General features: G+C 32.2%; 1 protein-coding gene across 2 annotated transcripts; it reads left to right on the forward strand.

Moving 5' to 3' along the window:
• Nucleotides 1–1162: 1162 nt before the first annotated feature.
• On the forward strand, nt 1163–11869 carry LOC140875871 (kinesin-like protein KIN-4C). 2 transcript variants are annotated; one of them, XM_073279696.1, is made up of 27 exons: nt 1163–1289; nt 1388–1629; nt 1755–1901; nt 2277–2429; nt 2512–2762; nt 2979–3148; nt 3462–3586; nt 4212–4248; nt 4513–4604; nt 4759–4875; nt 5131–5331; nt 5437–5623; nt 5822–5922; nt 6640–6738; nt 6815–6928; nt 7002–7118; nt 7198–7278; nt 7486–7557; nt 7633–7723; nt 7817–7851; nt 8000–8085; nt 8572–8640; nt 8766–8993; nt 9081–9216; nt 10053–10151; nt 10626–11171; nt 11329–11869. In XM_073279696.1, the coding sequence occupies exons 2-27, from the start codon at nt 1510–1512 to the stop codon at nt 11644–11646; spliced, it is 3792 nt and encodes a 1263-aa protein (XP_073135797.1). In that variant the 5' UTR covers nt 1163–1289; nt 1388–1509; the 3' UTR covers nt 11647–11869. The 2 variants fall into 2 exon arrangements, with proteins under 2 accessions (XP_073135797.1, XP_073135804.1); XM_073279703.1 differs by having other exon boundaries at nt 1185–1289; nt 1468–1629.
• Nucleotides 11870–13746: the final 1877 nt, after the last annotated feature.

Consider the following 13746-nt stretch of genomic DNA (forward strand, 5'->3'; position numbering starts at 1 on the left):
CATTCCAATCAATTTCATTGTATTTTGCAAAATATTATATTAAAATTTCATATTTATTATAATTTTAATTTAATTAGACATTAAGAGGGTGTTTGACTAAACTTATTAAAAAGAGCTTATAAGCTCCTAGAGCTTAAAAACTGTTTTACGAGCTTATAAGCTGTTAGAACTTATTTTAAAAATAAGCTGTTAAAGTGTTTGGATAAACTTATTTTAAATAACTTAAATATGTTGATGTGTTTGGTATTATAAGATCTTTTTATCGTCGAAATTATCAAAAAGGGTATAATTACATGAAAATAATGTTTCGAGTTATACATATATGAAAATAGTTTTAGAATAAACATATATTAAAAAATAAAATTGTTATAATATTTTATTTTAGAAAAAATTATGTGATTTGGAATTTTTTTAAAAAAATAATATTTAATATTTAATGGGGGGAGAATATGATGAAGATTTTTTAAAATATTTAAGTATATTTTAGAGAGATAGAATGTTAAAATAAGATCTTTTTGAAAAAAGTACATCCCCCTTACTTTTTTAAAAAGATTTTATAAGCTGTCAAACAGCTTATTTTGACAGCTTATAAGCTGTTTCTAAAAAAAATTACCAAACAGATACGGAGAGCTTTTAAGCTCTAAAACAACTTAAAAGTTATTTTTAAGAGCTTAAAAGCTCTCCCAAACACCCTCTAAATTATTTATGTATAGCGTGTACATCGGTTGCTAGTTATTGATTAAATTTACTTGCTTTTATTTTCGTCTTGGTTTATGTATTATTTCTAATTTTTCGAGCATTTATTTCTAATTTCTAATTTTCGAATAAGTGATGTTTCATTGTTTTTTCTTTTATAAAATAAAATATTTATTCTATCACATCTTTTATATATACTAGTAAAAAAAGCACACATTTATGCGTGTGTAAAATAAAAGTTATTTTTATATGTAATTTTTTTGTGGTTAGATTGAGTGGGAGGTTTAGTGGGATAGTGGATAAAAATGAGATGAGAGGGTAAAACCGGAAACAAAAGTTGGTGTCATCATGTATAAAATAGTATAGATAGAATAGATTATATTGTGTATATATATTAATATATTAATATTAAATAATAATATAATACATGAAAAAGGCATCTATTTGAATTTCGGACCTGACCGGCGGCATTTCCTCAAATTCAAACCGTTTCGACTTCTTTTCATTTTCCCTTCACTGTACTTCTCTCCCCCCATTCGATTTCAAATCCATCCAATCTCCGCCTCTCCGCCGCCCATTCTCTCTCCCCCGCGGTAATTTTCACCAGGAAACTCCCAAATTTCGGATATTTTCTTTGTAATTTTCAGCCGTGACAATGACGTGTTGTTTCCATCTACTTCCGTTGGTGCAGGGGATCTGTTGTTACATTTAATTTCAGGGTTTTGCGATCTTTTTCCAGTTCGGGTCACGGTACTACATTTTGTTGTGCAGAGACAGAGGTTCGGGTTTCAGGCTTCTGGGTAAGTAATTGCGATGGAGAACGGTGATGCATCGCAGAGTGTGAGGGTTGCTGTGAATATCCGGCCGCTAGTTACTCCGGAGCTACTCGTGGGATGCACAGACTGCATCACTGTCTACCCTGCCCAGAAGCAGGTATTAAAGTGGTTGACTAGGCTGTTAATGGATAAGATAGTATACTGATCTACACATGGAAATAACTAGAAACGGTATTTACAGAGATTTGACTGATTTTTCTGCTCAATTTTATGTGAAAACAGGTGCAGATTGGGTCGCATGCTTTCACATTTGATCATGTATTTGGTAGCAAGGGAAGTCCATCTTCTTCCATATATGATGACTGTGTAGCGCCACTGGTCGATGCCCTGTTTAGTGGCTACAATGGCACTGTACTTGCATATGGTCAGGTACGGTGTTTACACTTAGGCATTGTTTGGTTGGATGGATTAATTTAGGCATTGTTTGGTTGGACATATTATTAATCTATGTATAACTTATCCCATTTAATTTTGCGTTATTCTCGTCATATTATTTATCAATTTATTAATTATTAATTTTACATTAATTAAATCAAATAAATTACAATCTATTCATCAAATCAAATAATGTATTAACTATTTTTTCTTATTTATTTTTAATTTACATTATATTACGTATCTATGTATTACTTATTCTATCACTCAAACCAAACGGTGCCTTATAGTTTCTATAGAGTTATTTGCAATATTCATGGGAAAACAATAAATTTCGTACGAATGTTATCTTCTATTCTATGTTGCTAGACTGGGTCAGGGAAGACCTACACAATGGGCACAAATTATAATGGTGAAGGACACCAAGGTGGTGTCATTCCTAATGTGATGGATACAATTTTTTCAAAGATGGAGAGCATGAATGAGTTTACCGAGTTTCTGGTTAGAGTATCTTTCATCGAGGTAGAAGATTATAAATTTAGTGTTTCATTAAGAATGTGTTTTACTTATGGAGTTGGTAATTCTATTGAGTTTAATCTTGCAGATTTTTAAGGAAGAAGTATTTGACTTACTTGATCCAACTCCGGTTTTTTCTAAAGTTGAGGCACCATCCATGGCAAAGACTGCGGGTCCAGTAAGAGTCCCCATTCAAATTAGAGAAACTGTGAGTGGAGGGATCACACTGGCTGGGGTTACAGAGGCAGAGGTGAGGACAAAGGAAGAGATGGCTTCATACTTGTTGCAGGGTTCATTATGCCGTGCCACTGGGAGCACAAACATGAACAGTCAATCAAGGTAGTCTTTCTTTTAAACATTCTTGTTAAGAATACAAATTGTTCTGTCACCATGCCACACATGTACACTTTTCTCAATTTTTAGAAAGTTTGAAGGAAAATGAAGTGCTTGAAATCAACCTGTAAAATTGATGGCATTTGCAGTGTTAAAGTTTTGCTGTTTGAACTTACATAACGATTTATATAAAATCCTTCTCATATACCTACTTTTTGCTAGTCGATCACATGCAATTTTCACAATATCCATGGAACAAAAAAAAATAGCTCGATCTTCAAGTGGAGATGATGTTGGTGATGATATTTTGATTGCCAAACTTCATTTGGTAGACCTTGCGGGCTCCGAGCGTGCAAAGAGGACAGGTGCAGATGGTACACGATTGCGAGAAGGTAGTGCTACCATATTGAGGTTTTTCGATTTTGTGTGATTATTTATTTCTCTTAATTTTTTTGTATCATACTTATTGTTGTATTTTTTTCCTTGATAAATGACGTGGGGGTCAAGATTTCTGCATTTCAGTGTGTTAAGTTGATGGTTTCCCAAAAAGAAGGGCTTTTATTGCATAAGATTATTCCTTTCATATTTGTTTTGTATGGTTCACCACTCGACTTTAATCTTGTTCAGATAAGGAAATTTTTTATCTAAAACTTTTTCTTAATCTGTTAATTTTGGAATTTATATGTTACGTTTGTCTCTGATTAGGAATTCACATCAACAAGGGGTTGTTGTCTCTAGGCAATGTCATCAGTGCTTTAGGTGATGACAAGAAAAGAAAAGAAGGATGTCACATACCTTACCGTGATAGCAAGTTAACTCGCATATTACAGGTAAGGATGTATTCGAGCTATTTCTGGTTGTTTTCCTAATTATGATGACAAAAGATACTTGCACAGTATTTTATAGTCACACAAAATATGTTGCGGTCATGCTATAGTCCTTGACTTAGAATGTGAAATGTTGTGATGTACATTTATCATCGTCTAGGAAACAATTATCAACTTTAGCTAAATCATTAATCTAACTACTTTGAGCAATGATGAAAACACATATTTACATTTATGTGGTTAGATTTCAGGGCTACTTTAACTCTATTATCTTGATTGAACAAAACATTGAGGATACTAAGCTGTTGCTCTAATTAGGGACACATACCCGAATGATGTGGAGAAGCAAAAAACGTAGAAGGTTCTCACATAAAATGTAATAGTAGTAAAAATAAGTCAAATGGAATTGAAGCAGAACTAATGATATAAATGATAAATCGACTTGAAAATCTCCACCTTTTAAATCTATATGGAGTAGTGTGATATTCTTATGTCAATCTGATTCCAATTTTTCCATCAATGCTACTGAAAGTTGATCTTCTGATATTTATTTTATATTTTATTGTATGTGTATCAGTTCCCCGTTATTTTATTTCCATCAACATGCTTATGTTATCGTGCTTTGCAGGATTCTCTCGGTGGAAATAGCAAAACAATAATGATTGGTATGCTCTCTCTCTCTCTCTCTCTCTCTCTCTCTCTCTCTCTCTCTCTCTCTCTCTCTCTCTCTCTCTCTCTCTCTCTCTCTCTCTCTCTCTCTCTCTCTCTCTCTCTCTCTCTCTCTCTCTCTCTCTCGCTCTCTCTCTCTCTCCCGTAGTCTGTATGCTCTTTCCCTCCGTGCTTAAAGTATGATGGCTACACCATGTATATAATCATATAACATTTTGTGAATTTTCAGATTGTTATAACATTATCTTTTTATGTTATAGCTTGTGTAAGCCCAGCTGACACGAACGCAGAGGAGACAATCAACACATTGAAATATGCTAATCGGGCTCGTAATATTCAGAATAAAGCAATCGTAAGCTTCATCATTAGTGTGTTAGCTTTTTGTTAGAACAGATTACCCTTGTATAGTTGTATTACATTGTAATCCATTTGTCAAAATTGATTTTTCATCATCATAGGATAAGACTTACATGCCATGGTACTCTTGTGTTTCTTTCAATTTGTAGATCAATCGTGATCCAGTGGCGACTCAAATGCAGATGATGCGAAATCAAATTGAACAGTTGCAGGCAGAGTTGCTTTACTTTCAAGGGGGCACCACTGCACCATCAGAAGAAATTAAAGTACGACAGAGAATCTTATTCTATGTTTAAATTTTCCTATGCATGAATCCTATGTGTCATTATCAAGGGGGCACCACTGCACCATCAAAATATGATTAACGTTGATCCCCTCACCTCAGATATTTAAGTCTAATCGATATTTTTGTACATACTGATTTGTTATAAACTTCTGCATATATATGCTTTTAACATGTTCATTTCACAATAGTTATAGTTTTTGACTTCTGATTTGTAATCCATTTGCTTGGTCTACAGATTCTTAAGCATAAAATATCTTTACTTGAAGCAAGTAAAATATCACTACAGGAGGAACTTCAGGACTGTCGAATTGGTTATGAGAATTTGATGCAGCGTGCTATTGATGCTCAAGCAGAAAGGGACACACTTATTTTGAAAATGGAGTCAGCTCGACAAAATGGAGAACTTTTGGATGAAACCAAAACCATATCAGATAAGGTTTATTTGAATATTATGAAATGTCATTCTTTCTTTTTATATTTCTGAATTAGAGAAGTGTTCTTTTTTTAAAAAATGAAAAAATTAAATTTTTTTATCTTGCAGGACTTTGATATGATCAAAAGCTATGTCACTAAAATTCAAGAACTTGAGGGACAATTGCTACGGGTACAAAGTTTAGACCGTTCAAGACGTGGTGATAATCACGAGTATGCTGCTGTGGAAGATGATGGGAGTTACGGAAGTTATTCATGCCTTCTCGACTCTGATTCACAAAATGTTGAAAAAGAAGGTATGCTATTAACAATCGCTGAGAGATTCAAATTTTTGGTGGCTTGCGGTTTGACAGCTTCGCCATAGCTTGAACATGCGACACTTACACAAATTATCTATTTAGATGCTATGAATACTAACTTGGCTCAACCTACTGATATTTAGATAAAATAACCCATTTTCGCGGATAAAATGTGTTCTCCATACGATTTTGCAGGTGGGGCAGAAGATGCACAAAAGGAGATTGAGCATTCTTCTCTTCAACAAAAATTGGATAAGGAGCTCAAAGAATTGGACAAGAGACTTGAAGAAAAGGAGGTAGACATTGTTTTGGAATTTTCCAGCATCCAAATATGAGCATTTAGATTTTTTTGGAACCTATAGTTTACAAGATATGACAAAGAACATGATTAGCGAATGGTAATCTCCAAGTAATTTCATATAATCTAATGTACTCCTATTATGCGAATAAGTAGGTGATATTGTCAAGGTTCTAAAATTCGATAGGTGCTAGTCGTACGCCAGACCAGCGCCTAGGCTGCCTAGGCGGGGACTAGACGCCGCTAGGCGGATTCTATGGTATAACATAGTAAATCACATATTATAACTCCAACATGATAGCATCAAATTTAAAATGAGTTCAAAATTACATAACTAATAAAATTCCACAAATTTTCTCCTCCATAAATTTCTCTACTTATTATTATCTATATTTTTCTTCTCTTTCTTTTTGAAAACGGCGTCGAAAGGGTTTTCGTGGAAGAGTGAATAAAATTTTTCGTGGGTTTTTTTTATTGGGCTTATGATTTAGAAGGCAAAAAAAAAAATTCATTTCCGCCTAGGCTGGCCGACTAGCACTTTTCGGTGCGGTCAACTGGCGCCTAGCGCCTAGGCCGATTTTTAGAACACTTATAATTGTTGAAGCTTTCGTACCAGTTTATCACTTGCATCATTTTTAGATATTTGAAATTTCATTTGTCTTGTACATACATGCGTAGAATATAGATAGTTGGACTCTAATCCATTATTTTGAAGGCTGAAATGAAGCGAGTTACGGGCCCTGATACCTCAGTTCTTAAGCTGCATTATGAGAAAAAAGTTCATGATTTGGAACTTGAAAAGAGGGCCTTACAGGTATCACCTTTTGCGTGTATTACTCTAATTAGACTGAGAATGAAACATGTACGTTGAAATACATTACGCATTGTAGAAAGAGATTGAAGGTTTGAGGCAGAATCTCTCGGACATCTCGTCCAATTCCGGTGACAGTGCTCAAAAGTTGAAGGAAGAGTATCTTCAAAAGCTCAACATACTCGAGACTCAGGTAAATAATCTTGAAAAACATGTTTTTATTTATATATATATAATTCTTGTTCACAACTCTACTTTTCCTTTAGGTTACTGAGTTGAAGAAGAAACAGGATGCCCAAGCTCAACTGCTGAGACAAAAACAAAAGAGTGACGAGGCTGCCAAAAGGTTGTTGGATGAGATTCAGAGGATAAAATCACATAAGGTTCTGCTTTGTTAAGTACCACTCTTGTCTACAAAATTAGTAGTCTTTCTTTTGCACTTATGCTCCTCGTCATTTGAAGGTTCAATTACAACAAAAGATAAAGAAAGAATCGGAACAATTTAGACAGTGGAAAGCTACTCGTGAAAAGGAAGTACTTCAGGTACTTGGTTTACTTCGGTTTAGTGTTTTTTAGATTCTTGACATCTCAGATTGACTACTTCAGCTTTTCTTTTTGTGGCATTTATCGTCTAAGACAGCATGAAAAGTCTATGTCTGGCTAACCTGCTTATACTTTGCTGCATAATATTATCATTTTAAAAGGTTACCAAGTCTTCATGAAACCAAAATTGTAACTTGTGTCTTTTAGCTAAAGAAAGAAGGAAGAAGGAACGAATATGAGATGCACAAGCTCTTGGCACTCAACCAAAGACAAAAACTGGTAATTTTTTGATTCCACACAAACTTTTTTCATGTGATCATACTGGAAAAAATCTCACCACATATCACATTTCAGGTGTTGCAACGAAAGACTGAAGAAGCTGCTATGGCTACCAAGCGCCTTAAAGATTTGGTGGATTCTCGTAAGGCGTCACGGGAAGTGCCAGGTTAAATTATTTGAAGTTGTCTTGTTGTGTGTAAATTGTAATTCTTATGATTTTTGTTTTCTTGAATTATCTGACATATTTTATTATTTGTAGGTGCAATAAATAGTAAGAATGGTTCTGGGATTCAGGTACCTATCTATCTATCTTTACAGGAATGGTTTGCTCGATGTTTTTTGTGTTTTGATTATATAATTCTGCATATATTACACTTGTTTCCTTGTACATGGATCTATCTTCCCTTTAGTCTAATTTTACTTTTGTTGTCTGTTGTTTAAGGCATTACTACAGGCGATTGAACATGAACTTGAGGTTACTGTTCGAGTGCATGAAGTTCGGTCCGAGTATGAGCGACAAATGCAAGAGTAAGTTGAGCAACTCATTCTAGAATGTTTCTTTTATTTTGTATATTTTTTTATTGTGTTTCGTAGTTACTAGTATTCATCTTACATGGTTTGGAGAGATAGAACCAGTGGAAGTGTAATCCCGATTACGTTCCTCTTGAGATATTCCAAATGTAAAATGCATCATATGTTGCATACCATAAAACGAATAAAGCCTTCATTTCATGCTATTCTAAGAACAATATCCCTAATCTGTATAAGAACAAGATGCAGCCAATCAATTATATAAACAGAATACATTTTTGTGGCACCTAGTGGAATGGTTTCGCTATTTTGTGGCTCTGTCATATTTAAAGTAAATCCTAGGTGGTGATGTGTTTATTTTTCTCAAATTAATTAGTATTTAGACCCGCATCATTAATTTTTTTAATCCTTTCCGGCTCTTTATAAATTGTACATCTCTTTTATTTTATTGTGAATTTGTTATTCATACACATGTATATATAGGAGGGCAAAAATGGCCGAAGAAGTGGCAAGATTGAAGGAAGAAGCCTTGATTGAGAAGACGAATTTAAGGTTTGAAGTTCCTTGCCTCAAATATTTCTGGTTGACGGTTATAATTCTTTTCCATATGAAGAAATTGCATCAAGTGCATGGGGATTTTCAATAAATTTTTGATGATTTCTAACTTTCTACTGCAGTGAAAGCCCTCAGACAATGTCTCCGGGTGCTCGAAATTCTAGAATTTTCGCGCTTGAGAATATGCTTGCTACTTCTTCGAGCACGCTTGTTTCCATGGCATCTCAATTATCAGAAGCAGAGGAATGTGAGCGAGTATTTAGTGGTAGAGGACGATGGAACCAAATTCGTTCGCTGGTGGAAGCTAAGAATATTATGAACTTTCTTTTCAACTCGGCATCAACCTCCAGGTAATAGGCTCTTTTAAGTGATGGGACCAGTCTGGAAACCAAGAAGAACTTTCCTTTATGGATGACATTCTAACTATGCTTAAGCAGATGCCAGCTGAGAGACAGGGAAGTTGATTGCAGTGAGAAGGACGCAGAAATCAAAGATATGAAGGAAAAAATAGTCAATTTGGTTAGGCAATTGGAATTTCAGAAGGCTGAATTTGCACGTCAGGAGAATTTAATGGTAAGTCATACTATGAAACGATCGATTTTATTTCAATAATGGACGCACATATGATAATTTATTAGGAAATGCTTTTGTCAAAAATAATAAATATAAATCATAACTTGGTGTCATAGCTAGACCGTTACAGATAACTTGACGACTACCTTTAAGTTTTCAACTGGTTATTGCCTATTGGTTTTATTTTGTCAAAAAGAATAAATATAAATTATGTATATAAATTTTTTTTGAACCTATTTGTTTTGATGATAAAATTTTGTGGTCTAATCCTAATCCACTAATAATGTGATATCTGCATGTTTTTCTGCATTCAACCTAATGTTCTTTATTCAGACTCCAGGTGCCATCCCTTGTGTTAGGGAGGGTTCTTTCTTTTCTTACTTTTTCTTTTGTTTGATTATTAGTTTTAAAATAATATTAATTCATAATATTTTTAGATAATTTCGAATTAATTAATTTATATATATACTTTGAATTCATTATTAATTATTTATGTAAGTATTTATATGGAATTAAATTAAATTCTTATTTAAATAAATTACAAGCAAAAGTAATTAATAAATATAATAATAACTTCATAAATAGATATTTTATAATAAAAGACTAACATAATAAAACAGAAATAAATATTCTCAAATATCTGTATGTATTTTAATTTGGTTCGAAATAGATGCTGGGGATGAAATTGAGTTAGGTTTAGAAAGTGTGGGAGTTGACGTTAATAATTATATTTTTTATGATTGATTTTTTCGTTTCTTTATTTCATCTGTGATTTGATTACCTCCAAAATTTGAAGTTATCATGCTAAATGTGAATAATTAAAATACTTCTGATAGAAATTGGCTTGGAAGAGACACTCCATAGAAAAGACAAGGAACCTCCAAACAAGTCTAACGAATATTAGCGAAGGTCATGCGTATGCTTTGCGGCCCAAGGTATTGGTTCTTGCAACCTTAATCCAACAAAAATAATTCTTACTTGTTATTTTATAATCTGTTTGTTTACATATGATTTTGCTTTATCAAGAAATGTTGAGGCTCATCTTTAAAAAAAAAAATAGTGGGGTACTTAATTTAATCTTTTCATAAAACTAGCAAGCAATCTACACACATGATAACTCAAGTGCATATATTTTTATTCTAATTACTTATTTTTTTATATATGTAAGTTATTAATTATGATTAAAACTATACTAATTTATGTTATACTCAACGTAAAGTAATGTTTTAGTTATTTTTAGAATTTGCAAAAATTAAATATGAGATATGGTAGTTATGAGCGGGGTTAGTAAATTAGGTTTTACAATAATTTTTTATTGAATGAAAGAAAAAGTATATTTACCTTTCCTTTTTGACTTTTGTTTGGCTTTGATTTTTTACAACATACATGATTGTTTTATTCTAACCAAGGGATTCCGGAGCTCTATGGTGTTTGATAGTGGATTGAATGGACATGAGTTGTTGGAAGACATGGATACATCTGATGAATATGAACCTGAGGCTTCCGATATGTTTACGGAGGATGACACCGATTGGGAGACTATAAAGAGAAAAAAGCGACATGCTAGGAAGGGAAATTCTAAGACAGTCAACCCCTTGGAAATTTCCATGGAAATAGAAGGAGAGAATCCCGAGAGCTCAACAGAGCAAGTTTGTTGCTCTTGTAGCAGATATTCTTCTTGCAAAACTTCAAGATGTGAGTGTCGTGCTGCAAGGGGTAATTGTAGCATGTCGTGCAACTGTGAGCCCACCAGATGTAGCAATAAAGAAGTTAATGCAAAGGACTTGGTTGTAACTGAATTTCTTGAACCTGCCGAACATATTTCTGGGACAGATGATGCTGGCCTTGCTTCTCATGGTGCGAGGCTACTTGAGACTGCTTTATCCGATAAGCCCGTCAACATGAATGATGGAGGCAAGACTAGGAAGCCATTATCCGACATTGGCAATAGCATGGTGAGTAGTATTCACCTTTACTTGTAACAGAATAGATATTAATCTTATTTTTTGTTGTCAGACTCAGTATAACACTATTTTTTGAAGTTGCTGGCATTAAGTTCTAATCATGTATCAAAGCATGTCAAGTTATTGATTTTCCCCTCTTAACTTTCAGGCAGGATCTGGGGTGCCAAAACCCATGAACAGGAAAAAGTGGCGTAAGTCCGTTATTCAACTTGTCCCTGCTCCACCTCCTACATCCCTTGGACAGAATGTTGAAGTGCCAATGCAACCAAAAAGCAATGATGAAATCGATATACCTTTAAAGTTACCAAGAGCAATGTGCTCGACTTTGACAAACAGCAATCTTTTGAAGGAGAGGAACGCAGATCAAGCAAACGAACCTGTTGATAAAGACAATCACCCCACAACCATTGGAAGTCCAAATCAGCAAGCAAGAACAAAGAATGGGAAAGAAAATAATGCACTGTAAGCTGTTGTACCTAAACAGTTTTATATGATACGTGGAATCGTCGATCAATCTGCTCATTTTTAGTGTTTAGGAATTCATTAAAATCTGGTGCCATGTAGCCTTGTAATTGGCGCATGTTTTTCTTGTTAATTGATCGAATTTTTAGGAACATCTTGAGAGGTAATTTGTGTTGTCAATGTCTCCGAGATGTTAGCCAGTACATGCTTTGAACTGGTTTGTTTAATTTGTCTCCAAAGTTTATTTTATTAGTTTTATTCTATCATTTAGTCAATTTTCCATGTCTTTAAATGATATGTGTTGGTTAAAAATGCTTTTCATGTTCGTGGAAAAAGTATGTAATCATATTAAGTAATAAAATTTTATTTGTTATACTAAATTCCAATGGATTCTTATGTTACGTTGAAGGTTTGATGATTTGTTTTTTAATATTTGGTTTCTACATTTAAGTAAAATTAAGTTTTGTGTTTATTGTAAAAATTATCTTTAATTTATTTTAGAGTTATTTGGCCAAAATATCTCTGTGAAATATTGAAAATGCACACTTCTTCCATATGAAATTTTAATAGGCATCTTTTATCCTGACTTTTTATAAAATTAGCACACGTGCTCTTTTATATGAGCGATTGTTGCACACGCGTCCCTCATGCGACTGAACAAATATTTTGATTTTTTTTTGCACCAAATATCCCTGTAAAATATTAAAATTGCATATTTGACCCGTTGAGAGTATAATTTTAAATCTTTTCAATCAATAAGATCCAATTATAAAATATTTATCAAACATTTACATTTTATAAATTTTTATTTTTATTTTTTTATTTTAAATTTATTATTATTAATTAATTTGTTTCTAAAAAATATTATTATTTTATCTTGATATCATTATTTTATTAAACTTACTTCGTGCTTCCAACTTTTCCATTAAATATGCATTCATAAACAAGGATTTAAATACGTAAAAGTACCAAAACTTTAAACTAATTAAAATGATAAGTTTAAGCATATTATTTTTTCGATTTAGGACTATATGGTATTGAACCAAAATCTAAATTTTTGAAAAGATGCATTACAAAATTTGCAATAAATAATAAAAAAAATAAAATGATTGTATAATGATAAAATTTACTATCAATTTTATATTTAATTGAATAAAATAATATTTTTAATTAAATAACTATGAAAAATATTAGTTATTTTATCTTAGTATTAGTTATACAAAAATATATTTTAATAGTAAATTTTATCATTATATAACCACTTTACTTTTTATTATTTACTGCAAATTTTGCAATACATATTTTCGAAAAATTTAGATTTTAGTTTAAACATATATAGTTTTGAATTGAAAAAGTAATATGAATGAGTTTATCATGTTCGTTCAATATTTTGGTACGTTTAGATATTTAAATCCTTGTTTATTAATGCATATTTAATGGAGAAATTGAAAATATAAAGTGATTTAATAAAATAATGATATCAAGATAAATTAATAATATTTTTTTAGAAACAAATTAATTAACAATAATAAATTTAAAATAAAAATAAAAATTAATAAAATGTAAATGTTTGATAAATATTTTATAATTGGATCTTATGAGTTGAATAAATTTAAAAATTTTACTCTCAAGGGGTCAAATATGTAATTTTAATATTTCACAAGGGTATTTGGTGCCAAAAAAATCAAAATATTGACACAGTCGCATGAGGGGCGCGTGCGCAACAATCGCTCAGATGAAGGGGCGCGTGTGCTAATTTTATAAAAGATCAGGGTTGAAGATGCCTATTAAAATTACATTGAAAAAAAGTGTGCATTTTCAATATTTCACAAGAGTATTTGATGCAAATAACTCATTTATTTTATGTAAAATATAATGACCGTAAAAAAATAGTAGTTGATACATGGGAAGCACTTGTTATAATTAGATGGTGTTTTTTTATGTTTTAATTTTGTAAAAAATAATTTATAATTGACATTGATAAAAAGTTTGTTTGTTTGTTTTTTTAAATGGTACCTGTCTATCAAAATTAGTGTTGTCAGATGAATTATGTTATGTCATTTTAGTTGTTGAAGGTTAAAAAAAATTAAATAATATTATTTTT

The sequence above is a fragment of the Henckelia pumila genome, chromosome 1 (assembly GCF_033568475.1).
Source record: "Henckelia pumila isolate YLH828 chromosome 1, ASM3356847v2, whole genome shotgun sequence".
Lineage (NCBI taxonomy): Eukaryota > Viridiplantae > Streptophyta > Magnoliopsida > Lamiales > Gesneriaceae > Henckelia > Henckelia pumila.

Coding starts and splice junctions, on each gene's coding strand:
- LOC140875871 (XM_073279696.1), top strand. CDS start 1,510: ATGGAGAACGGTGATGCATCGCAGAGTGTGAGGGTTGCTGTGAATATC. Junction 4,249..4,512: donor TAGCAAAACAATAATGATTG/GTATGCTCTCTC, acceptor TTTATGTTATAG/CTTGTGTAAGCCCAGCTGAC. Junction 6,929..7,001: donor TCAACATACTCGAGACTCAG/GTAAATAATCTT, acceptor CTTTTCCTTTAG/GTTACTGAGTTGAAGAAGAA.